At 35.9% G+C, this 27,311-nt stretch overlaps 1 protein-coding gene across 1 annotated transcript in view; it reads left to right on the forward strand.

Annotated features, from left to right (window-relative positions):
• HFM1 (helicase for meiosis 1) overlaps nucleotides 1-21,733 on the forward strand; it is a 103,039-nt gene extending 81,306 nt beyond the window's left edge. The window contains exons 34-38 of the mRNA XM_031968565.1: nucleotides 8,028-8,273; nucleotides 9,462-9,546; nucleotides 18,149-18,260; nucleotides 19,789-19,946; nucleotides 21,165-21,733. Of these exons, the coding sequence (XP_031824425.1) occupies nucleotides 8,028-8,273; nucleotides 9,462-9,546; nucleotides 18,149-18,260; nucleotides 19,789-19,946; nucleotides 21,165-21,234 (671 nt within the window). The 3' untranslated portion in view covers nucleotides 21,235-21,733. The remainder of the gene's footprint in view (nucleotides 1-8,027; nucleotides 8,274-9,461; nucleotides 9,547-18,148; nucleotides 18,261-19,788; nucleotides 19,947-21,164) is intronic.
• Nucleotides 21,734-27,311: the final 5,578 nt, after the last annotated feature.

The raw sequence follows: 27,311 nt of genomic DNA on the forward strand, positions 1-27,311 counted from the left end.
AGTGCATATGTGATCTCATTAATAAGTGTACTCCTCAGAATAATACAAATCACAAACCACCCATGCCTTCTTGTCCTGTGAAATTCTGCTATATGTCTTCCCATAAATCTTTTATAAGTGATTCACGTCGTGTGCCCATGACATTCGTATAGTCCTGGAGATTGAATCTGCTGACAGACCGAGGATTCTTCCAGACCCAGGAAACAATAAGGCTGTGTGACCGTATTTGAAAAGATCATTTTTTTCATGCTCTTCTCCTAAAGAAAGGAGAGAATGAAGTCTCCCAAGAAGTGAGAGATGAGCAATTCACTTGGGATAGGATGTGACTTGTCCCTGGCACATTGAGAGATAGCTAGGAGGCGCTTCTGCTGTTGTGGATGTCACTGCTGTGATTCGGGGGCCAGACTGCACAAAGCCTCCTGGCGCCAGTCCTGAAAATAGGCTAGTGGTCTCTGCTGGGCACGATCGTAAGGCTGCTGCGTCTTTCTCCCCAGGGAGGGGGTCTGTCCCGAAGAGGATCCGTTTCTTTAAAACTTTGTTTTATGTTGTTTCCCTTGGCTTCCTTTGGCATCTTGACAACAAACCAACATTGAGATGAAGCTGCAATGAATCCAACATGTGATGAGTTTTTCCCCAGCCTCAGACACTACTGTGTGACTCTGGGCACTCCACTTAACTCTGATTGCTTCAGTTTCTTCATCTGTAAAAGAAGCTGGAGGAGCTAATGTCTCCATGCCCCTAGCTTTACCAAGGAAACCTCAAAAGAGGTTACAGAGAGTCAGTCAGCAAAAAGAACTGAAAAGCAATTTCATTTGCTCAGGGGAGGTTCTAAGGAAGCCAAGAAGAGAAAGAGAAGGAACTCTCTAGAGTGTTGAATGTGCAGGGAATTTTCCTTGTAGAGTCTCAAAAGAACCAGTTACTGTTCAACACTATTAACACTTTTAAAAATCAGAGGGGGAAAAAGTAAGCTTTTTGAACATAGACCAATGTGGGGCAAAAACCCAAACAAAAAAGCCACATTGGGGGAAAGAGGTCTGGTCAGCAGAAGCTTTCTAAGGGCTCCGTGCCTTATTGGCCTCCATCTGTCAGGGTTTCCCCCAATAGGCTCAGGAAGCTCCGCCAGGGCAGGAGTGAAGACCCCGACCAAGGGAAAGCTGTTCCCACTGGAGCTCTTGAGTTGTCACATGGTGGCTCTGCTCATGTGAAGGACCAGATAGAGTGGGGGATTCACTTTCCTATTAACACAGGCAACCCCAGCCACTGTTCATTCATTATCTCTTGATCTCCCATCATTTTGCTAGGTTAGTATAGTAGAATTTGACTTCTTCATCTCTCTCCTTTGTAAGTTTTATGTCCCTGAACTTTAACTTCTTTGCATCTGAGTTCTTTGCCAGGATTTCTCTACTAAGTCATGGATGGATGTCAGTCTGTACTGGTGAAGGGAGTTATTACATAAGGAATTCCCCTACCAACCTAACCACAGATCCTTTAAGAGTTCTCATTCAATCAATTATATTCTTGGCCCTGCTTTTCTGGCATGATTCTTCATTTAGTGTAATACATGCTCATACCTAGCATGTACCAATCCCTTGCTCTTGAGTTGACCCTCAGTTTTCCTCCTTCCAAAATTTTGCTATGCTTGACTTGCAGGCATAGAATATTATTAGAAGAATACTGGTATTAAAGATGATCCTTTGTTTCATGAAGAAGCTTGGAATTATTAAAAAGCACCGAAGAGTTTCCCAAAGATGATTTAGCCTGCTCTTACTCAATTTTGGGTCTCACTTATCTTTCATTTCTTATCTCTTTTGGATGAGCTCTGCCCATTCAACTTTTGTCATAGCTAGGATGGAATATGGGTGGTTGGGGTGTCAGTGTATTTCTAGGTTCTTCAGCAACGTGGGCCCCCCTCTTAAGGCAGCCTATAGGCCAAGTACCTTTGAAAATTATGGAACTCCTTTGAGAAGTTCTGCAGTGTTTCTGTTGAATCAAAATCAAATATTTGACCCCACCTGTCTGTAATCCATGACTTTTTTTTTTAAACATTTAGAAAGCTTTATTCTGAGAAGGAATCTTTGGCAAAATCTTTGGCACAAAAAATTATCAGGAACCTCTGGTTAATAGGGAATCTTGCTTCTATCTATTTTCTGTTCTGTCTCTATTTCATGACAGTGGCAAATATTTTTAGCAAAAATTCATCTTCTAATTTTGTGCCTTATTTGATAGTAGTAACTAGTCACCAAAAATTGTTATAATCTCAGTTGTCATATCTGGTTATAAAAGATATTTTATACAGTTTGGCACATGTATGAGAAACAACTGATTGATTGAAAGAGCATCTTTAAAATTTCATTTTGCTCTGCTAAATAAAATAATTTTTTTTCTAACCAAGATACAAGGAGCAACACTAGAACTTTATATCATTTATGCCTTTTACTCAGCTATGTGATTGTAGATAAGGGTCTTTGCGTACATATTGTTTGTAGAAACCTGGCTGTTCTCTTCTCATACTTTCATCAAAGATATCCTTATTATGTAGATTATTCTCATAAATAGGCATGCTAATTAGCGATTGCTAATATTCTCTAAGTCATAGATTTGTCTGTAATGATAAGATCCCAGATTGTTTCCAGAGCTTTTGGCATTCCCTTTAAATACCTTGGAAATCGGTTCCTTAGTGTCCTCAAAAATCAGGTCAGTGGAGCACAGAGCCCCTCTCTGTATATGAGGCCTAGCCCAGCTGTGATTCCCACTTTCATTTTTGTCAGGCCCATTTCTACTTCCCCAAGAAACACACCTGGGACTGACATGTTGCAGTATAAAGTGATGGCTCCATTATCCTTAATAGTGAAAAGTATTTGGTATTAAAATCAGATTCCCTCCTCCCCCCCCCCCCATTTTTGCTGTTTGTTGTCCTCCTCCTAGTTTCATCTTTAAATACTTTTGGGATGATTTTGATTTAATCTACTGTCAAACTTTCTTTATACTTTCTTTTCCTTGTATTGCTCCTCACTGTTTTATGGGGTGATGGGACTTGTAATCTTCCATGAAATTTCACAAATGAACTTATGTAAACAAGTATTGTTTTTGGTTACCATACTTTTACTCAATAATATTTTGTTTACTGGGCAAGACAGTTTTAAATATACAAATATGTGCATACATATACGTGTATACATATAAAATTTAATTTGACTTTGTTAACCATTTTTAGAAATACTTTTCACACTTTGGATATCTCTAAGGTGGTTCAATATAATTCTGCACTTTTATACTAAACATAATCTGGATTTTAGCATATAGTTGAAGTATAATATAGATTTGTCATTTTAATGTGTCATATTTTTTCATAATGGTGCCTGTTTCCATATGTTGTTCTTCTTCTGTAAAACTGTGGCACATATGCTTGCCCACTACAAGCACAGGAATTGGCCGAACTTTTTTGAGGGTACCTGGCAGCAGGGGGGCGGGGGGGATGTAGGGATTAAATCATCTACTCGAAGTCACAGTGTTGATAGTAATATGATAAGACAGCTGGCTTAGGCTCTAACACTTTAATTCTTTGACCCTGGATAAGTCACTTCAGCACTGTCTGCCTCAGTTTCCTCTGCCTAAACGGGGATACTAATAGCCTGGATTGTTGTGAGGACCAAATGAAATATCTGTACTGTACTTAGCATAGTGCTTGGCATATAGTAGGCACTTAATGCTAATTGCCTTTCTCTCTAACTATAGGATTATAACTGCCCCTATTTCCTTCCTACTAAATATCATAATTCTAATTTATGGTAATGTAAAAAGCCCCATAGGACAGCTAGGAGGTGCAGTGCATAGAACACCTGGCCTGAAGGCAGGAAAACTCACCTTCCTGAGGTCAAATCTGGCTTCAGACAATTAATTGTACTACCCTGGGCAAGTCACTTCACCCTGTTTGCTTCAGTTCCTCACTTGTAAAATGAACTGGAGAAGAGAATGGCTAACTATTCTAGTATCTTTGCAAAGAAAACTCCAAATGGAGTCACGGAGAGTTGAACACAACTGAAATGAGGAAACAACAGTTGTTAAATTGTAGAATTTTGGAGCTAGACAAGGTTAGAGGAATCATTAGTTAAATCCTCTCACTTTGCAGATGAGAAAACTGAGGCAATCAAGGGCAGTTTGTTCAAGGTTCCCTGCTGAGTAGTGCTGGGCAGCGCTGGACAGTTGCAGTTCCAGGACCAGAGCTCTAGTCTCCTAGTTCTTAGTCCTTGCTGCCGTTCAGATAGGAAGTGGATTTGAAAATCTGGCTTGTGGCACATTGGTATGTTCTTACCAGGTTTCTAACTTCAAGGGCTGTTGCAATTTGTTTGAGTGCTTGAGGGATTTTGTGAAAATTTGTATTATAAAATGAAATTTCATGTATTATAACTGGAAATTCTGCTGCCAATCTTGTTAAAAATTTTCCCACATGTCAGCTGAGAGGGAAGTGAAATAAACTCTTTCTGTCCCTCTAAAACAACTATTTGAAACCTTTGTTTTTAGACCTCCTATACCAGCTTCTCCCCTTGCCCTCTTGACAAAGGATCTCATCTTGTCCTTTCCTGAGGAAGTCAAGGCCACCACAAACTTTCTATACTCTACAACCACAGAACTCTGCTTCAACAGACACATTTTTTCCCCTTTGCTTTGTCTCTTTTTAAGTTAGAGGTGGACTTATTGCCTCAGCTTGTGGTCTTAATAAAGAGAGAACAAGCCCACACTGACCCTAGCTACCCAGTATCAGAGCATGGAAAACCTAAAGAATAGGGGGTGTCAAAATCAACATGGGGAAAGTGATACCAGATACAACCCTCAGTGAGTCTTTTGAGAATGACTCTGGCAAGAATGTTCCTCATCTTCCTTTTGTCTTTCCCTTCTTTTTTCTTTTCTTCTTTCCTCTTTCCTTCCTTCTTCCCTCTCTCCCTCTGTTCCTTCTCTTCCTCCTCTCTCCCTCTCTCTGTTTCTTCCCTCCCTTCTTTCCCTTTCTTCTTTTACTCTCTCTCTCTCTTTTTTTTTTTTGGCAAGACAATTGGGTTTAAGTGACTTGCCCAGGGTCTAGAGCTAGAAAGTGTTAAGTGTCTGAGGCCAGATTTGAACTCTGATCTTCCTGCCTCTAGGCCTGGGGCTCTCCACTGCTCCATCTAGATGTCTCTAGAAAATTCTTAATAAATTCTTGTTTATTGATTAACAAAACTGTACTGACTGGTCCAAACAAATTTATATTTTATGATATCCACTAGGCCCTGTATGTAGCAAGGCAATTATTTAATTCTTCTTTAATTGATTTTCTATTCATATCATCAGTAGTTTTCTCCAGGATTTCTCTTCTTCCTTCAAGCTTTCTACAACACCCTCTCCCCTGCTCTTAGATGAAGACTTCATCTCATATTTCAAGAAAATGGAAACAGTCTCCTTTTCTCCTACTTCTTATTTCACACCTCCTTCCCATAATCCCTTTACTCCTCCCCTTTTACTCCAGTCGTTGATGAATAGCTGGCTCTTCTCACCAAGGCCAACACCTCTACATGTACCATTTCTCAGAAAAATTGTCCCCTCAGTATCATCCCAATTCTTTTTTATGTTCTCTGGTCTCTCCCTATCTATGGAATTTCTCTTTGCTGCCTACAAATATGCCTAAGTCTTCCTGTCCTTAAAAACAATTCTTATTTGATTAATCCATCCCTGTTAGCTCCTTTGATATGTCCCAGCTCAAAGGCCAAGCTTCCTTAAAAAAATCTACATTTAGTGCTTCCACTTCTTTCCTCTCACTTTCTTTTAACTACTTTGTAATATTTTTACTTTGATATCAAAGCTTTGATTTTGGCTGTACCATTCCTGAGTCTTTGCATATTGGGCTTCCTTCCAAGAGGTAAATGGAAGATTCTTTTCATTTTCATTTTATCATCTGGCTTTTGTAATGTTCTCTTCTGTAAAATATAATGTTCTCTGGGAGCAGATTTCTTGGGGAGCTTCTGGAGACAGCCTTAGTTTCAGTTCAGTGTAATAATCATCTCAAATGCAGCCAGGAGTTAAAGTCCAAATCCTTTTATTGTTTCCTTCAGAATAACCCGGTTAGCTTTCTTAGAGGCCTATTTCTCTCCTTGGTTCCAAGAGCTCTTGCTGCTTGTCCTTTGTCTCTTCCAGCTTCAGCCTCTTGTCCCTCCGAATCTCTCCAGCCAGCACAAAGATGGAAGTTGGAATGAATCTGACTCCGCCTTGTGGGCTTGTGATCTTATGACTTGTGAATCTCCCCAAGTCAATCCTAGTTGAGGCTCCTAGTTTATATATGCTCTCTAAAGGTGTGAACTCTCTTAAAGGTGTGAATTCTAAAGGTGTGAACTAAGTACATAAGCATTGTTTTTATCAATTGCAGTGACTTAGCACCTTGTTTCAAATCCTGGCCCATAACAGGCTTTCTCATTTCTAGACAGTTTTTCATGATTCTTGAGATATAATATACAGTTGGAATTTTTTTAGTCACAGTTTTCAGGAAACCTAATGATTTTTAATGATTTTTAATGATCTTCTTGCTTTGTTTTGGAGGTCAGTTGTTTTTAATAGTGAATATTTCATTTATTCTATTGATTATACTCTGACTTAGTTCTAATATTTCTTGTTTTCTCATTGAATTTAAAGTAGTAATCATCAAAACAATTTGGTTAAAAAAAAATAAAAAAGTGTTGAACAAAAAACCAAACAATTAAAAAAGACTCAGAGGTAATAAAACAGAGCAACATGATGTTAAGTAAATCCAAAGATAGCTCCACTAAGACAAAGATTCCCTAGTTTTTTTTAAACAAAAATAACTGGGAAAACTGAATAATTACAGAAATCAGTTTTAAACCAACATTTTCTATCTACAATATATATCTAGTAAACTTTAAATTAATATATGACCTAAAATATAGGAGATCATGTTACAACAATTAGAGGACAAAGGAAAGAGATAATTTTCACAATTATGACTAGGACAAGAATATATAATAAAATAAGAATAATAAATGTATGGGGAAATAACTCCCTAAAGTAGCTACCATCATGACTTCAAAAAGCTGATGAGAAAATATGAGTGCCACTTCTTGGCACTTAGGTAAAAAAGTAGAGATATAGGATAAGATAGAGTATATTCTCAGATGTGGCCAATACATTGGTCTATACATATTTGACTTGATCCTATATATTTGTTGTAAGAGACAGCATATTCTGAGGGACAGGAGGCTTGAGGAGGAAAGTAGGTTAATAGATAATGACAAAAAGTATTACAACAATTTTTAAATGCACAGAATTTAAAAGAAGTCCAGATGGAAATTTAAGAGCAATTTTGTTATCATGTTCATGTTAACATCTGTTTTTTAAAAAAATTACATTACAGATTTTCCTTATGTTGTGTTTTTCTTCTAATAGATTCTATATGTCCTCCAACTGACACTGTATATATGTAGTAGATATGCCCCAGGATTATAAATAAATGTTTTGTTATTACTATTCATTTGGTGCCATTTCAGTAAATGCCTTTGCTTAGAGCTAATTTTATCAGTTCACTGACTATTAAAAGTGAACATACCAGTGGATGCTTAAGAGTTATAATTTTAGTAATGCAGATATATAGAATACCTTGAACCTGGAATAATTGTCCTGAGGGAAATCTAAGCCCCAAATGTCAGTGGGAAGAGGGATTATCCCAGAAGGGACCTTGCTATACTTTATGTGGTTTTGTCTATATCTATAAATGGACATGTACCTTTGCTCTGGAAAGTAGAGACTTTCCCTTCTATCTTTGTAGCTCCAGTACAATATGAGCCCCTAGCACATAGGAGGCACTTAATTCTTGCTTACTTGCTTAATTAAAATTGACTGATTTCTGACAATATTAGTGTAGTATAATGCTGTTGTGAAGTGTTTCAGGATTTTTGAAATTTTATCTTTGAATTGATTTAATATTATTTTTACTCATTTATTTGTTGTAAATTGAATAACTACCTGAACTACCTGTTCTTTCTTATGCACAGATTTTTCTGCATGGAAATATTCTACAGCTTTAAGTGAAGAAAGCCCTCACATAGTGCTCTCCAGCAGAAATTTTAATAGTTCCCTAATGCACAATTTGACAGATGCAGATCAAGACAGCTCTCATTTTTCAGATTCTTTGAATGTGAACTTTGAATTGGGAGATGAAGTTTGGGATGATTTCAGTGATGAAAAATTACTAAATGCAAGTAGCTTCTTAACCCACATGGAGAACACAAGAACTTCAGGTAAAACTGTTTCAGTGTAAAAATAATTTGCTAAATATTTGTTAGATTAGCTTTTTAGTTTAGGTTCTATGAGCTAATTTTCACTTATTTTTCTAAATATTTGTTTAGATTCAAGAAACTAAAAATTTTAATGTGACAGTAGTGAATCAAAAATGTTATTTTGACACAGTAACTTTAAGCTGAAGGGAAGATAATACTTCAAAATTATTACATAACAAATGTGTGTATACTACCCTTAGAATCATAGTAATTTAGATCTGAAACAAACCTTTGAGATCATTTAGTACAAATTCCCTATATTTTTCTAGACCTCTCATTTCATACACATGAAAATTTCTTGGTGTGGAAATTCCCATTACCAAAATTGATCAACTTCATCTATACTTTAAAAATAACCTTAGAGAACTAAATAGGGCTCTGATAGATGAAGCCATCTGTCCTTCATCATACAACTAATATATATTTCATGGTCATTCCCAGCCCAGCCCTCTGTCCAATTCCCCCAGCTTTGCACATGAGGACACTGAAGGCTGCTTCCCCAGAGTTTTACACTTCAGAACTAAAACTACAACAAACAACTAGTCTAGTTCCGTCTTTCTTAAAGATGGGGAAACTGAGGCTTGGAGAGGTTAAATAATTTGTTCATCCCTGCCAAAGAGTGACTGAAAAACTCTGTCAGCACATGGTATTGCTATGTACAAGGTGTCCCTACCGTTCTAGTGCTGTTCCAAGTTATTAAAGCTATTTAAGCTTAAAGCCACACTGAGACTTTGGGGACACCCTGTAGTTTTCACTTGCTTTAAATGCTCGTCATACTTTGTAGAACATTTAATATGCTGAATGAACCATGACTTAATCTTTCATGTGAACCATGAAATAATAATAAATAAAGCAATGTTTTTCTATGTAGTTTTAATTCCCTTTACAGATATTTAAAAGCAACCTGAGACCTTTTACTACAGTGACTAACAAGCCAACCTGTGTTTTTTACAGTTTGTGCTTTAGATTCTCAGCAATTCTCTCTCTTTGCAAATTAAATTTGATTAATGTAAAAAGGGAATCTATTCCTTCCTTTAAACAGATTATATCTGTTGGAAATTCTACTTATAGAACTAGTGAAAAGTCTCATTCAGCTGTTTACTGGTATTTTACTAAAGAATGTTCTTATTTATAATATTCCTTATACAGGAAACACTTTGCTTCCAAGTGCCATGGGATATATGCCTCCACTCGGAAAGACAATGAATAAATTTCAAAGGGAAACTTCAAATAGGCAAGTTGTAATAGGACTTTTTACAACTTTATTTCCTTATGAAATGAAATTTAAAATGGAGAAAGAAATACCAGATTACATAGATCATGCTATGGTGTTGTACTGTTTAATCTAAAGCATATTGATTTTTAGATCACTTAGGAAACAATAAGGCTTCATTACTCCATGTTGCCATGAGAAAGTGGTAGCTGTGGCAGCAGAGGAAATAAGAGTTCCCTTTGTTCAGGAACTAATTTTTCCAGTTCATTATCAACATTATGCCTGGCTGCATTTTAATTGTGATAGAAATAATATTTTATTAATTTTATGAAGGACTCATCAATACATGCATTCCCTTATCTGATATAAATGGTAATTTGCATCAGTCATTAAGCATTTAAGGGCCTGTTATGTGCCAGCCATTATACTAGTCACTGGGAAATACAAAGACAAAAATAAAATATTTCTGTCCTCAAGGAACTTATGTTTTATCAGGGAAAACGTGTACATATATAAGCATATACAACACATAATTCAGATTCTCTGTCTTAATATGGAATGGAAAGCACTTACTATATTCTGAAAACTGGCAATATGAACAGAAAAGCAAGACAATTTCTGCTCTAAATGATATTCTGATTGGGGGAGACGGCATAGCACAAGTAAGGGATGGTGGTGTTGGCAGTGGGCCTGACTGGCTGGTGTCCTGGGGCATCTGACCAGATTCAGGTTCTATAGTGGAACAAAATGAAGCACTTCCAGATCATTCAACAGCTAACCAAAAGGGAGGTTTGCTTAGCTACAGCATCGGGCCTGGGCAGATGTGGCCCACCTCAACTTCATAGTGAAGTCCATCTGTTCAACAGTGTAAAGCGGGGGTCTCACACATGTTCTTGGGACAGTGGCCAATCCTGAAGGACCTTGACTCCACATGGCATGGGGGAAGGCCCAGGAAGTTGCATCAAAAGGGGCATGAGCTGAATTTTGACATCATCCCTTCCACACTACTCTGAAGCTAGTCAAGGCTTGGGAATGGCTTTGTTTTTCTTCAGGGAAAAACTAGCTGGCCCATGTTTGGGAGGAAGAGGGTGGTATTTGAGAATTCTGACAGTCATTGGTTCTGTTTAAGATGGCAAAGACCAACCAGTGAGCTGGCACATAAAGCCCAATCAAAGCCAAGCTTGCCTTTTGCCAGTAGAGTTTTCTAGGCCACAGTCCTGTCCTTAGCACAGGAGAGAATTCTCTGGAGGAGAATTTTATCCTATTCACATTCCTATACAACTTTCCATTTATCATTCTGCTTTCCTCACCATGGGCCTGTGAAAGGGGCAGATCATAAAGTTCTTGTTTTGCTTATGAGCAAAGTCAGATTCTGAGAAGTTTTACCACTGTGAAAATAATTGCAAATGTAATTAAAAAAAAGAAATACTATTAATTAAAAATTAAAACAAACAAAAAAAGAAATATTGAAGCTTATGCACAATTATTAGTGGTTATGGAAGAAAAGGTGGAGTAATTCCATGAAAAACTTAAGACCCTAGTGACTTTAGTGCAAAAGTAGGAAAAGTTGAGCATGAGTACAAATATATGGCAAAGCTTGAACCAGGAAGAAGGAAGGAATGAGAAAAGCTAAATACATAGGTTACCCAGAAACTGCTTGTTTCTTTTTCATGCATATTTTTTTTTTGTTTAGAAAAGCATTGGAAGGTGCTGGACATGGCAAGCACCAAATAACACCATAAAGAATGAAATAGATTAAATTTTTACAGACAAGAAAAGACTTGTTATTGATTTGGGAGTTCTCCTTGAGATAGTTGTGTCTATATATATATAGTCAGACCATCAGTTTGTCAGAGGTAAAATCAGAATTAGTAAAAAACAAAAATAACTATCATGAGAAAAAATACATGGCACACAAATGAAACAGATTAACCCTAAACTCCTTGGACAAGTCATTGAATATAAAAAACAATAAATGGAAAGCAGAAATTATAGTGGCAAAAACTAAATGGGTTTAGCTAATGTAAATTAATTATCATAACAAGGAGTCGAAAGGAGCCTAGAATGTGCCTTATTCAGCCCACATTTTACCAAATTGTCAAAACTGAGCAAGATGGTTACTGAAAGAAATTCTAGGCTAGAATAAACTCATTTGTAATGCTTTACAAAGCAGGATAATGGAAACTTATAAGTCATCTCATAAAGTAGAGAAAAACAATGGAAGATAAAACTAGCTTAAAGAAAGCTTTCTTAAATATTCACTTAAAAGTATTCAAAGATTAACAAAAGAAACACAAACAGAAGAAAAACAGGAAAGATTTCCATAAATAGATATGAATTTTATGTGTTAAAGACAATGGGAATCCCCATACTTGGACTGTAACATCACAGTTCTGTATGTGCTTTTAGAGGTCAAAATGTCACTAAAGAGAACAAAGAGAAAGCCGCTGTATTAGACCCAGTGCATCTGTGCTGGACCTTATACATTTGGAAAGGTGGCAAGAGATTAATATACAGGATATTTGGACAAAAAGAAAAGCTATCAGAGTGGAGGAAAAAATGCAGAGTTTATTAATATTTAAAAAAACAATGGGGAGAACACCAATAACTCTCAACCTATAGTTCTACTCTATGCAAAATATTCATGAGACTTGTCTATATGTCAGTCAAGGTTATTAGTAAGAAACAGGCTTTTATAACTCATATTCAGCAATAGAACATATCTTTACAATTAACTGAAAAATCTAGAGAATATATCCTATTATGCTTACTGTTTGTAGATTACCAAAAGCAGCATTTGATTCTGTAAATCAAAATTCCACCTTACAGGCTCTTTTACAACAAAGTATTTATTTTGCATACTTCAAAATCATCCAATATTTTTTAGAAGCTATAACAACATAATTACCCTAATCATTGACCCTTTGATAATAAGCACAGGGTAAGGCATAAAACAGGAGGGTGTTTGCTCACCAAAGGTATTTCTGGCAGAGATCCAGTGCAGAATCTAAGCCAAAGAAGGGAAGGAGTCCTGGTGACAGTGAAAGTCTCCAAATGTTCCTGTTTGTGAGTTACATTGGCTGATTGTATCAAACCCTGAAACCCTACAGAGTTTCAAAGGAATTTGGCTAATCCATCCACAAAAGGAAGATGATTAATGGCAATTCTTCATATTTCAATATTCTTTTGGAGGAATACCTTATTAAGCTTGTCTATCAGTACATCTAGGACCAACAATCCAGATAAACTGAGTTGAGTGCAGAGTTGAAACAGGAAGAGAAAGAAACTGGCTAGATGGCCTTTAGGAAATTTCAGAGTTGCTTCAATGAACTCAAGTTTTGTATGAAAGCAAAGACATCTATTATCAACATTCTATCTGTGTTGCCATATGGCATCCTATATGGAATATAATCGTCTCTAAAGAATTTAAATGAATATCATAGATTGGTCTGTGAGGAGTTGCATAGAAGATATGAATAGACTGCAACATATAAGCAATGAGGACCTTCTAAGAAAAATGGGAGTAAATTATGTCATCTATTTCCTGGATGAGAGAAAGACCAAGCAGACTGATTAAAAAACGAAAAGGTAGATAGACAGGATGGGACACTAGTTATCTTATCAATATCAAAAGAACTTGATGAAAGCCTCCAGAATCCTGGGTGTATTGATTTGGTGAACTTTTGGGAGGACATGGTCAAGAGTTACACAATATGAGCACTTATAGACAGGTTATGGTCTGAATCATTGGCTTGAGATCAACATAGGCTTAATCATTGGAGTATATCCCATCAGGAATATTTGCTTTTCAAAAGAGCAACTTATTCATCTAAAGTTATGAGCAACTAATGAAATTCCAGGATATTGTTTTTGGTGAAAGCATCTTTGTGGCACTTCTCAAAGTGCATCGTATTGAGAGTCCATGTACATGGACTCTCAATACGATGCACTTTGAGATTTATGTAAGATCATTTATGTAAGATCAGTTCTTATTACTTTCTCTACAAGATGTGGTAAGGAGAGAGAAGAGCAACAAATTGACATTGAAGTCTATTTTATGACACAGGTCAATCCTCACAGTCTCAACCTTTGATCTTGGTTCTGTTTATCCTGCTCCAGTATCCCATTTTTCCTGAACCAAGACAACCAGGGGCTCAGGACTAAGCAACCAATTTGCCATTTTATCAGATCATGTTTGCCTAGGCTTCAATATTATGGTCCACAAAATTCTGATAGCACTTTGTGAGGATCAACCCTAGAACCCCACACAATTCAATGTAAAAGCTAGAAGAATTGGTGAATCACACCATCCTACTTAATAATAACAAATGGCATTTCTAAACTGTTTTAAAGTTTGCAGAGCACATTATATACATATTATTTGAGCCTCACAACAAAGTTGTCAAGTAGGTCATACAGTATTTATTTTATTGATTTTACAGATAAAGTAATTGAAGCTATAGCTAGTAATTATCAGGATAGAATTTGAATCCAGGTCATATGTGGTTCTCTATCCACTATATCTACCCTCCCAGAATGCAGCCTAAAAGATCTGTATCTAAAAACACATGCCAACTGACATATGCACTAACAACCACTGACAGTGTTTCTATAGTTACATACCCAATCACAAGCACCTGGGGCCTGAATTCCTGTCCGGACTATTTCCACCAGTGTCAGAAAAAGGTCTGAAGATTTTTACCTAGCCCAGAGAGTAAGTTATCAATAACATTTGCTAATTTCCTATTTAGTGCCAAGCATTGGGCACTAAGTATACAAACACAAAGAAATGAAATGCTGTCTTTTAAAGTACTAATAGTCTTTTTTGCATATTCATGAATTTAAAAAAAAAGAGAGGGTTTGGGGGTAGACCAATCAACTACAATTACTGAAAATAATTACCTTAAAATTATTTCCACTGATATCTGTCATTTGAAGACCTGCATATGGAGGACAGCATGAGTCCAAAACCACACGACTACTCTTATGGCTCCCTTGCAGTAGAAAAATTATAGAGTTTGAGGCAGTTTGATTAGGTAGTTACTTACAGCATTTTATCATTCATCACAAGCAAGCAGGTGGCTTTTACTTACGAGACAGGTAATTTCAGAACTCATAAAAGTACAAATAATCAAAGACAATGCTAAAGAGGTTTTGGAGAATTTTCTAAATCATAATAGCCATAATAATTTATCCTTTCCCAATTAATAAAATGCTTTCCTCACCTCCCTGAAGGTAGATATCTTCATTTTACAAATGAAGAAACTGAACTAGATGTTAAGTGACATTCCATGGATTACCAAGCTATTAAATTTCTAAAGGAGGATTAAACTTTTTTTCCTGACTCTAAGACCATCACTATTCACTGCTCCACTGAGTTTCTCTTACATTAATATGTCAGAAACTCATTATTTTTCATAAAGAAGCAGACAACAAATATCCATAGTATAAATAATGACTTCAAAATATCCTTGAGAATTCAACAGATAAACTTTACGAGACCATTAGCCATGATGGAACCATTACCCACAATCATCTGGACATAAATTGATTAATACAAATTTAATAACATTCTCATAGAAGTTATCAAATAATCATAAACCAACATTACATGGAACAAACAGCTTACAAAATATAGCATTCTAGTGGAAGAAAGTAAACGGGAGAACCATGTGAGAAGAGGATGAGATACGTGCAGGAGTATGCCGGTAACTGCTTAACAACTGGCTCTCAGAAGAAAACACCACATGTGTGTTTAAGTTTAATCAGCAACATAAGCATTATCTTCATCACTTTCTTAAGTCCAGATTATTCAACAAGATTATAAATCAGACTTTTATTTGTAGCATTTATCAGTTTACAAGGAATAAGTACAAACACTAAAAAATTAGCATTCAGCTCTTTCACTTGGACTCTTTGAGCTGGCTCCAGTATGCCTCTGCTAACATGCCATTCCCATGGTCCTGTTTGCTTCCTGGATCACTGAAAAATCTTTCAGTGGATTTATAGATGAATTGTTATCTCAATATCTTATTACATTACAAGAAGTCATTCTATTCACCTGTGCAATAGTTTGTTGAACATTACCTATAAAATGGAATAGTGTATACTGCCTTGTCCCAGAACCATTTTTATCTGAACTCCATCAACAAAATATGGGAAGAACTGTGCAACATATCACTGCAGGCTTCAAAATTTTCACATACAGCATACCTACAAAGACACAGTTAGTTTGTTAGAACTGTACCCAAGAAGTTTCTTATCCTTTATAAAATGACAGGCAAAAAATATCTATACTACACAAATTCCAAAGCAGCAATGGAAATAGACATTATTACAGACAGAACCATTGCTCACAACTACTCAGATAAGGTATTGACCCATAAACATTTAAGAACTGTTTTAATAGGTGTCAAAAATACAACCAACATGGAACAAAAAGCTTTTGAAATACCAGGGAACTAGTACACACTAGTGCACTGCACAGAGCCCCAACAATAATTCCTAGAAAAGCTAAAGGAAGAAATTTTAAAAAAAAGAATTATTTTAAAAATTAAGTGAGAGTAAAAGAAAAATTATGGAGAAAATGAGAGCAATGCAAGAAGATTATGAAAAGAGTATGAATAGCTTGGTAAAAGAGATGCAAAACTTCATTGAAGAAAATAATTCCTAAAAAATTAAAATTGGTCAAGTAGAAGCTCCACAATAAAAGACACAATAAAAACAAAGTCAAAAAATATAAAAGAAAATGTGAACTATCGAGAAAAAATCACTTGGAAAATAGAACAGGGAAAATTAAGAATTAGACTACCAGAAAACAATGTTCAAAAAAAGAGACCTCAAGATTCAAGAAATTATAAAGAAAAACTGCCCAGATATTTTAGAACTAGCAAAATAGTGAATATAATAGCATTTAATGAAATAAAGGCATACCTATTAGGAAGACTAAAGTTGAATAGAAAATCTGACATTAAACATAAGATTCAAGAGAGACATAAAAAAGCAAACATGAGTGAGAAATTATGAGTATTTAATAAGGTTAAACTATATTCCCAGATGGGAAGATTTTATGTATAATACTCACGAATTTTATCATCATTAGGATAATTAGGAGTCTACTGTGACAGAGAAAGGGTATGAGAATTTTGTTAGGATGATCTCAAAAGGAAAATGAAAGAAGGGCAGCTAGATGGTAATTGGATAGAACACCAGCCCTAAAATCAGGAAGACCTGAGTTCAAATGTGACCTCAGACACTTAACACTTCCTAGCTGTGTGACCCTGGGCAAGTCACTTAACCCCAATTGCCAAAGAAGAAAGAGGAGGAGGAGAAAAGAATGAGAAAGGGAGTATTGGGAAAGGAGAAAAGTAAGAATGGGAAAATTGTTACATAAAAAGAGGTGCATAAGGAAGAGTTTTTATAATGGAGGGGAAATAGAAGAAGCAGGCAATGCTCACTGGTCTGAACTGTTCAAACAGGAAAGAATACACACACACACACACACACACATACATACACACTATAGGGTATAAAATTTCATTTTATCTAATAAGCAAGTAGAGCAGGGATTTAGAGAAAGGATGAATGATAAAAGCAGAGGTTGATTCAGAGAAATATGGTCAGAAACAAAATGGACTTGAGGAAGGATAGGCAGAAGAAAATAGAATGTGGGAAATGCATAATAAGTAATCACAATATGAATGTAAATGGGATGAATTCACCCGTAAAACACAAGCAGATTATAGAAGGGATTGGAAACGAGAATCTCACAAATTGTTGTTTTCAAGAAATACAGTTAAAACAGAAAGGCGCACACAGAATTAAATAAAGGGCTGAAGCAGAAGCTATTATGCTTCAGCTGAAATAAAAAAAAGGGGAACTGATAGCTATTACAATCACAGATGAAGCAAAAGATAGCAGTGAAAATTTATATATAATTTATATAAGATTTATATGACACTTTAAGACTTTTAAAATATTTTATATAGATTAAGGCCAAGGAAGAGCAGAATGATGTAGTGGATAAAGGGCTGACTTTGAAAGCAGGAAGACCTGGTTTTGAATCTTACTTGTGATACATACTGATTGGGGGAGGCAAGTTACTTAGCCTCTCAGTTCTCTGGGTGACTTTCTAAGACAAGAAGTCACAGAGAAGGTGCCAGCTTGCCATGGAATAAGGAGTTTTTTCATCTGGAGTTCCCTATGCCAGTGACAAGTTGAAAGGAAGGAGTTAGGTTGTTTTTGTCTTTGTATTCCCTAAAATTGGCACAGTGATTGGTCACAATAGGCCCTTACTATGTGCTTGTTGAATGATATTAAGAGCTTCTTGAAATAAAAATAATTGTGAATTATGTAAGTGGTTGAAGAAAACTATGAAATGTCCCTTTCTTTCAGTCTTATAATATTAGAATACTAAACTCCCTGGGATGCATTGAGTATGATTAACCTGAGAGAAAGGACACCAGTGAAAATGAGTTCCTAAGATCTCTATGTAACTGTAATTCAGATGCTTTTGTTTATGTAGCTAATATAATGAATTTGATAAAATTCTCTAAAGTTTACTATTAATTCAATGATTATGTATTGCTTTCCTTGGTTACAAAATATTTATTTTAATTTTTAGTTTTTGCCTGTCACCTGAGAGGTCAGATGTTCATTTACAAGATTCCATCATTTCAGATTTTAGTGTGCCCTCCAAAGTGCAATTGCCTCAACAACCTGGAAACACAAATACTGTAAGAAAACCAGTTCATAGAGTCATTTTTTTCAACCTTTAAAATTGCTGTTATAAATACTATTCTTTCCTAAGATGTGATAATTTTGTGAAAGGAGAAAAATTACAGGTAATCATTTGACTAGACACAAGTAATGTTAAAAATCATAACAAAATTCAAGAATGAATTCTCAGTCTTGCAAATGTGAAAAAAATAAACTGACATCAATAAGCCAGACATTTTGCCATATGAATATGTGATGAGAATTCATGACTGAATTCTGGCATAGTGAAATATTAAAAACATTAATAGAATTCCCATAAAGCAATTGAAAGATTAAAAATAGAAACTTTTGAGATTTCCTCTATGATTTCATTTGTGTATAGAGCTTTTAGTGAGGAATTCCTTCTGCTAGTGCAGATCACCTGCTACTCACCAATTTGTAATTTTTAGAAAATTCTTAGGTCCACTGAGAACTGAAGGAACCCACAATCAGTATAGATCATAGGCTCACTTGAAACATAGTTTGTCCTGTCCTGACTCTAAAGCCATTTCTGTATTCACCACCCATGCTGTCTTTCACATAAGAAACTTTGGCCCTTGAATCTACATCACACCTGTATCCCATCCAAAGTCATACATTAGGAGCAATTCTCCAATATTGGCCCTGGATTCCTCATGACTAGATTTGTAGAATTTTTTAACTGAATTTTCATCTGGATAGATCTATGGATGAACATTGTACTGATATAAGTCCTAGAACAGAATTTTCATTCTTTAGATAAACATTTATAAAGTATATACAATTTTTTTTAAATTCAAGGATACTTAAAGGCAGACAAGAACTTTATTGCTGCCCACATTTTCCTCTGTTAGATGTAATCCGTAGTGGTGATATGAAAATGAATGTGTTTCTATGGATGGACTTTCAGGATTTTATTTTTATTATCAAAAAGATAATGTGGTGATAATGTTCACAAATTCTCATTTTAAAAATGATGGCTTAAAATATTGTCTGTATAATATCTTCAAAAAATAGGATAATATCCTAAAAATAGGATTATTTAGGTTGGTTTGTTTCTACTTTAGGAATTTTGATTGGATATTGTTGTGGCCTCCAGTCAGTTTTTAATAAGTCAATATGATGAGATCCAAGATAAGGCCTTTAATTAATAAAAAAGATATTATTTACTCAAATACCTTTTATCAGTTGACAGTTGCTTTCAGTAGTCATATAATACCTTAACTGTTTGATAAAGTTATTGTTAGTACCACTAAAATCCTGTCATAGTTAATATTGGAAAAATCTGCCTTAGGGTTTTTTGATCACATGACCTAGAGTTCAGTATAAAGTAGAATGCACTCTGTCTAAAGGACCAAAGGAATTAAGGACCAAAAACGATCTCCTAGGTTGGGTCTACCTATCATGTGGTTTCTTAGTATGAATTCAGAAAACAGCATTTGTAGAGGAGTTTGTTTTTCTGAATATCCTTACTTAAAATGTGATTAATCGATGTCACTAACTTTTATTTTAAACTTCTATTCCTAGTTTCATTTTCAAGAAAGACAACATCAGGCTCTTTCACCAGAAATAGAACGGGTGCTACCTACTATTTGGAGAGAGAAAGAATCAAGTACTTCTCATTTCAATAAGAAATGGGATTTTTTTGTTAGTAGCGATGATAGTAAAAAAGCAACTAATCCCAGGTAAGGACTTTCAAGATTTTGCCAGTAAAAATGTCATTATAAATGAATCCAGGACTTTTTAACTTAGGTTTTATAATCATCATTAGACTAGGATTTTTTAATTTGGGAATTCATAAATCCCTCCTTCCTTAAAGGGTCCATAAATATATTTCAGTGTATCTGTGAACTTGGATGAAAAAAGCATGTCTTTATTTCAATGTAAATCATTTGTTTTGTAGTTTTATGGATTTTTCTTACACATTTAAAAACAACATTCTAAAAAAACAATCCATAGTCTTAACCAGAAGACTAAGGAGATGTACGACACAAAGAATTAAGAACAAAAAATTTAAGAACTAAAGTCAGAATTCCTGATTTGCTTAAAAGGTACAAGTTTTGGGCCTGTTAGTGAGTAAGGTTCAGTAAGTGCTCTTAAAGCACTCTTAAAGAGTATAACTATAGATAGGTGTACAGTCGAGAATAATTGAATATTTGCTTTTCTTTATTTAAAAAGTGTGATAGGCAGAGTTCACATTTTATCTGAATTTGAACAGTAAATTTCATTTCAGATCATTTAATCTTTCAGAGGATGCCTTTTAATTATTTGATCAGTTATTATACATCTTTCAAAACAAATAGTATTCTAAAGAATTAAGCTAATTCTACCCAATAAACATTGATTACATCTTTCCTTAGCAAATTTCTACTGCTATAAAGAACCAAAAGCTAATGATGTTAAGATGTGTTTATGCTATTACTAAATGTTTGTATTATTAAAGATAAGCCATTCTAAATGTGTATCATGAATTAATAGCACACTCACCAAATAGAAAATCCTAGATTTCAGCATTGTAGACAGAGGGCCAACCTTGGAGCCAGGAATTCAGTTCAATTCAATTAGCATTTAAATGCCCACTACGTGCCAGGCACTATATTGTGTCCCAAAGAAAAAGGCCCAAAGCAGGAAATCTCTGGATTCTGATTGAGCATGTGTCCTCATGGAGGAGTCACTCCATCTCCCAGGATTCCTAGCAGTCTGGGGAGATGCTAAGTGACAGAGAAGTTGTGATTTACATATGTGCAGCAAATAAATACAGTCAGAAGATGCCCTTTAAAGCTCACTTCAGGGATTAACCTCAGAGTACTTGCTGAGATTAAATGTAACATGTTTATTAGGGCCCAGTTACTTAAATCTCTTGGGTGATGAGAAGGTTATCTCCAGCTCTGTTCTTTTCTCAGTGCATATCATTCTGATGACGAAGCGAATGAAATGAAGCCTTTTCTTGGGATATTTGATGGGATTTTCTAAAAGAAGCAAACAAGATGCTGCATGTGTTATATTAGTATTATAAAAGGTGAAAATAGATTGTGATAACTTAAAAATAATTAGTTTATAGTTCAGATTTTTCTCAAAAATTTAACAGTTTTATTACCTTCATTGTAAAGGATTTAACTGTTTTATCTTTCCATTTTAAAATTTAACCTTTTAAAGTTAATTTTATGATGGTTTTATTTCAGGAAGTTAATAATTATATAGTACTTAGAGAAGAATTATTTGGTGATTAATTTATATTTGATAGAATTTTGATTGCAACCACTTTTTCAATTTATGCTCACATTTATGGAAGTGAGAGAAAAGGTGATCGCTAAATTCACAGGTAGTGGGTAGTTCATATGATTTGCCTATAATTTATAGATTGTTTAACAGTGTAATTCATGTGTCTTTCCTCAAAAGATTTGAAGTGGGACATTTCTGATTGAATACCATAATGTAATATACTGAGTGATAAGTAAAAATATTAAACAGTGTGGAGTGTTCTTCTTTTTTCTGTTTTTCTGAAGACATTAATTCCAAAAGCCTTGTCAAGTTTATTTATTCATTTACCCATCAACAAACATTAATTGAAGTTACTCAGTGTTTTATATCCTTTGACATAGCACAGACCCCAGGGAGATCCAAGATGGAAGCAAAAGGCCCATACTAAAGCAAGGCAAGTCAACAAGCATTTATTAAGCCTCTCGGATTTGTCAGGCACTGGACTGAATGCTGGGCATACAAAGAAAAACAAAAACATCCCTGCTTCAAGGATTTCAAAATCTAAAAGAGCAAACAATAATGTACTTTGTACAAACAATATGGATAAATACACATATACATATCTATATGCATATATACAATGCATGAGAGATGACTTCAAGGAAAGTCATGAACACGAGGGAGGCCAGAAAACACTTCATGGCATTTTAGCTGAGATTTGGGAGAAGCCAGGAGACAGATGAGGTGGGAAAAGAGATCCAAGAATGAGAGACAGTCAAAGAAAAGGGAGAGGAGGGGGTCTTAGGCAATGAATAGCAAGGATGGCCATATTGGAGTACATGAAGGGGAATTAAATATAAGACGACTGGAAAGTTTTAAGACCTGACCTGACTAGAAAGGGCTTGGTGCCCACTGGAGTTTATAGAATGGAGAATAGAGAATAGTGAAGGGGAAAACCATGATATTATCTGGGCAGAGATTTGAGGTTGGGAGATTCCTGGGAGGCTTTTGCAGCAGTCCAGACCATGCACCAAAGCAGTGTCAGGGGCAGTATCAGAGGGAGACCAGGGGACAGCCATTAGACAGGTTATAAGGTCGAATCAAGAGGAATTGGCGACTGATTGGATGTAAGAGGTGAGAGAAAGGAGTCCAGGATGATTCCTAGGAGGCAAGCCAGGGTGAGAAGAATGGATGGTGGTATACTTGATTGTATTGACAGGGAGTTTCCAGAAGGGAATTCGAGATGCAAGAATCTAATGATTCAGTGATTGAGGTCACTGTGAAGTGATCAAGTGAAGTAGTATAGAAGGAGAAGGAAAAAGGACCCCAGAGTCTTGTGGGATTCTGGAGGTCAGTAGGTATGATCTGCTGAAATCCACCCACATCTAGCTAGGATCCAGCTTCTAAGAGGGAATGGTCAGACAAGGAGGAAGAGAATCAGGAGAGAACAACGTCACAAAGCACCGGTGAAGGGAGAAGGAGAAGGGAATGACCTACAATGCCCGAAGCTTCCAGGGGCTCTAGAAGTACAAGGATTGAGAAAAGGCCCGAAGGTCTGGAAGTTTAAGGATGGTTGGTCCTTTTGGAGAGAGCCAAATGATGAAGCTTGAAGCCACATTACACTGAATTAAGAAAATAATGAGAAGAAAGGGAATGAAGAGTCAAGAAGTTTAGCCACTCACAAAAAGAGGAAAGATAGCAAACAAAACTAACGGGGACAGAGGGATTGAGTGAGGGGTTTTTCAGGTTGGGGGAGACATACTTGCTGGTAAGCAGCAGGAAAGTAGCCAGTAGACAGGGAGGTTGAAGATGAGTGAGAGGGAGGGAATGACAAAGAGAAAACAGGATATTGTACGTGTAGAAGGGTATGTAGAAAGATCAGCTCATGTGAGTCAGGAGTGAAGGCAGAGAGAGCTACAGATGGCATCTGGGAGACAGGAGAAGAGGAAGAGGGGAGAAGAGGGACTTCTCAGGGAATGACCTCAATTTTTTTTTAACTCTTTGTGACCCCATTTGGGATTTTCTTTCTTTCTTTTTTAATAATTATAACTTTTTATTGACAGAGCCCATGCCTGGGTAATTTTTTTTACAACATTATCCCTTGCACTCACTTCTGTTCCGACTTTTCCCCTCCCTCCCTCCACCCCCTCCCCCAGAGGGCAAGCAGTCCTATACATGTTAAATATGGCACAGTATATCCTAGATACAATATATGTGTGTAGAACTGAACAGTTCTCTTGTTGCACAGGAAGAATTGGATTCAGAAGATAAAAATAACCTGGGAAGAAAAACAAAAATACAAACAGTTTACATTCATTTCCCAGTGTTCTTTCTTGGGGTGTAGCTGCTTCTGTTCATCATTGATCAATTGAAACTGAGTTAGATCTTCTCTTTGTCGAAGAAATCCACTTCCATCAGAATATATCCTCATACAGTGTTGTTGCTGAAGTATATCTCCTGGTTCTGCTCATTTCACTCAGCATCAGTTCATGTAAGCCTCGCCAATCCTCTCTGTATTCATCCTGCTGGTCATTTCTTACAAAACAATAATATTCCATAACATTCATGTACCACAATTTACCCAACCATTCTCCAATTGAAGGGCATCCATTCATTTTCCAGTTTCTAGCCACTACAAACAGGGCTGCCACAAACATTTTGGTACATACAGATGACCTCAATTTTTTCAGTGAGATTTGAATCAATATTCACATAAGTATTCACATAAACTTGTGGTAGCAAAAACTTGGGAACAAAGCAAGTATCTCTTAGGAGATGGTGAAACAAATATATCATCAGCAAAAATAGTCTATCTTTGATGACTTTTTTGTTGCCACTTTTTATCCTTTTTTTCTATGAAGCTCCTCATTGGTTATATGTCGCAACTTGCTAACTCCCATCATGTTCTTCTCCATTGCCTGCTGTGCAATCATTATGTTTAATACTCTGGAAATGATTATAAACCGAGTCTCAGTGCTAAATAGCAAAGTAAGTCAAATATTAGTATTAAAGAAATGAGCCTTTGTTTTCAGTGGTACTTTTTGGTCATTAATAAGCTTTGCAATTTCTAGAAGGCAATATCATCTCTTTTCTTCTTTCTGTGCTTTTTCGTTTCAACTTATTATCCATTTCTATTGTCAGTCACAGATATATATGTATATATATAGATACAGACATATATAGGTTTATAGATATAGATCTAGATAGATAGATAGATAGATAGAAAAGGGTGCTGATCTAAATTCATGTCACATAGTGAATGATAGACATTTATATCCACACTTTGTCTTTCCTATGTGGATGATATTCAGGGTAAACTCTTTTTGATCTGTTATAGGCAAAGAAAGGAAAACAACAATTAAAAGGCATCCAAATTTAGTTAAATACAGTTCTCCATCTTCTCTGCAGGGAACTAATGAAAAAAAATCTCTCTTCTCCCTAGAAAGATGATGAACTTTTGAGTGGGAGAAAGCATACAAATCTTGTCAATATACTTTATTGTACTCTGTTAAAAGAGAGGATTTCATTGCCAGGTGGTATTAGGAGACAGTTATTTTTTTTAAAGTTTCAGTAAAATATTAAAAAGAAGCAAATACTTATGTTCCTGGGTATTATAGTGATGCCTTTCTATAGGAATGATGTTTGTTGAATTTCACTGCTATAAATTCTTCACTTAAATAATCAGTATGATCTGCTTCACCCTTACATTTAAGCCATATGGAAAAATGTTGATCTGTTATAGTAAGTATTCAACTTAATTTTTCTTGTATCCTTAATGGAGTAAGTAATTATACACAGATAACATTAACCACTAGGTGAATAACCCATAGCAAATTTTTCATATTTTCATTAGGCTGCCTTCTGCTGTAATCCAGCACACGTCTGTGCTGATTTCCTGCCCACCATCACTGTGTGCTCTGGGAATGCAAATTTTAATATTAGCTTAATTAAAATATAATTAGAAGCTAAATCTGCAACAAATGAAACATTAATGCATTCTAAAGCAAAATAGAAATGTCATTTGGATTATCTACTGTTTTGGCTTATTTGCACCATTTGCTGGTGTAGGTTTAAACTTGAGCCTCCCCACCTCTCCAAAAAAAGGTGCCAAGATTTTCATCTTCCCTCCAATCCATTCTTCAAAACAGGGCTTCACAAATCCAAAGGACCATGGGCCACCTGAATCACACCGGGCTACTTCTTAGAAATTTTACTGGGGAGCTTTTTGTTTTTTCTGTAGCTCCTTCCCAGACTTGACATGCTTAGTTCTTTCACCTGTGTGTTTGTTTTATTCTCATGACAATTTGAAAAGAGCTTGAACATTATGCTGCTGCTACTCAAGTGCCTTTGGGAGAGCCTCAGTTGAGACCTCCGTCTGTTTTCAGGGAGGGGAGGCCTGGACACCATGCCCATTAGACCCCGTGGGCATCTTAGATGGCTCGGCATTTCATTTACAGTGTGGGCTCCCTGAGTCTTTTCTCCAAGAAGTGGAAGGTGATACGTGGAAGACAGATGGAGGCTCTGGTGAGCAAGCGTTCCTCTTACCCCATTTATCATTCAGCAAATAGAGGGACCAGATGAAAGGTTTTTTTCCCCAAAATCCTTTCTATAATAATTCTTCCTAGAGGCATTTCACTGATGACCAAACATAGACTCCAAAATAAAAGCTGAAGGAGCCTAGTCTGGGGTCAGGACCCCTTCATTCCTTAATTTCTCCCTTCTGCCCACACATAAACATAAATACAGGTGCCAAAAGAAGTCCCCAGACCTGCGTGATAAGGGTCCAAGGGAGACACACCTACTCATATAAGCACATGTTAAGGAGAGGTCTCCCTCAGTCTGCAGGGGACTCATTTGTCAAGTAAAGTTGACTTTTTAATTATGAGTTCCAGTCATATCTTTTAACAGTAATTGCCTCAAGTAAACCTCATTGCTCTGATTCTTTCTACAGAACTTCTGTAAAGCAACTGGTAGGCCTTCTACAGATCTTAGAGATTATGTAAATTCTAATTTTGGTCTCATTTCAAGTTTGAAAATTCAAGTCTAATATGTTGCTTTCCACCACTCCCATTTTGGGTTTTCTTTCTTTGAGAGCTAAAAAATGTATCTGTTTACTCCTCAAGAAAATCTTTATGAGCTCCCATAAAAGCCCATTTGGGTTGAGAAGGGAGCATAGACATTACAGGGCCATGTAAATAGTATATACTTGTGGCATGATAAATTATATTTCAAAACAGGAATTAAGGACAAGGGAAGAGAGAGAAAAGTGAAGGTAGAGATAACTATGAGAAAAATAGGAAATGCAGACTATAAATAATAAAGGAAGGGAGATCTTGGTAATTTTTTCTTACTAAACTTTTTACTATGGCTGTTGGTAACTCTTAAATTCTTATTAGCCAATAGATTAGGATAGCAAGGAGAGTGGGAACTGTACCTGTGGCACACTCTGCGTCTGAGTAATTATTAATTTTTTAGGCCTTTTAAAGTTATATTTCCTATTTCTAATATAAGAAAATATACCTCAGCAAAATGTCTAGTCTCATTGTGGTGTTTTGATAACCCTAAGTTCTTGAAGACCATGCTAAAAATCCAAATTCTTTTATGTCTCTTCCAGTCTAGAAGGAATTTCAATATGGATCTTATGACGGATCATAAATCTGCTGTCTAGATACACTTCTGGCAACATTCAGAGAGGCTTCTCATGAAAAGGTTTTCTGCTAATGAGGAAGCTTTTATGCCTCGAGTTACTCAGTTTTGGGATATTGCCAAATTGGGGATTTATTTTGCTTGACATATGTGTGTGTATAAATATAAATATATATATATATATATATATATATATATATATA

This window comes from Sarcophilus harrisii, chromosome 4 (genome assembly GCF_902635505.1).
Source record: "Sarcophilus harrisii chromosome 4, mSarHar1.11, whole genome shotgun sequence".
Taxonomy (NCBI): Eukaryota; Metazoa; Chordata; class Mammalia; order Dasyuromorphia; family Dasyuridae; genus Sarcophilus; species Sarcophilus harrisii.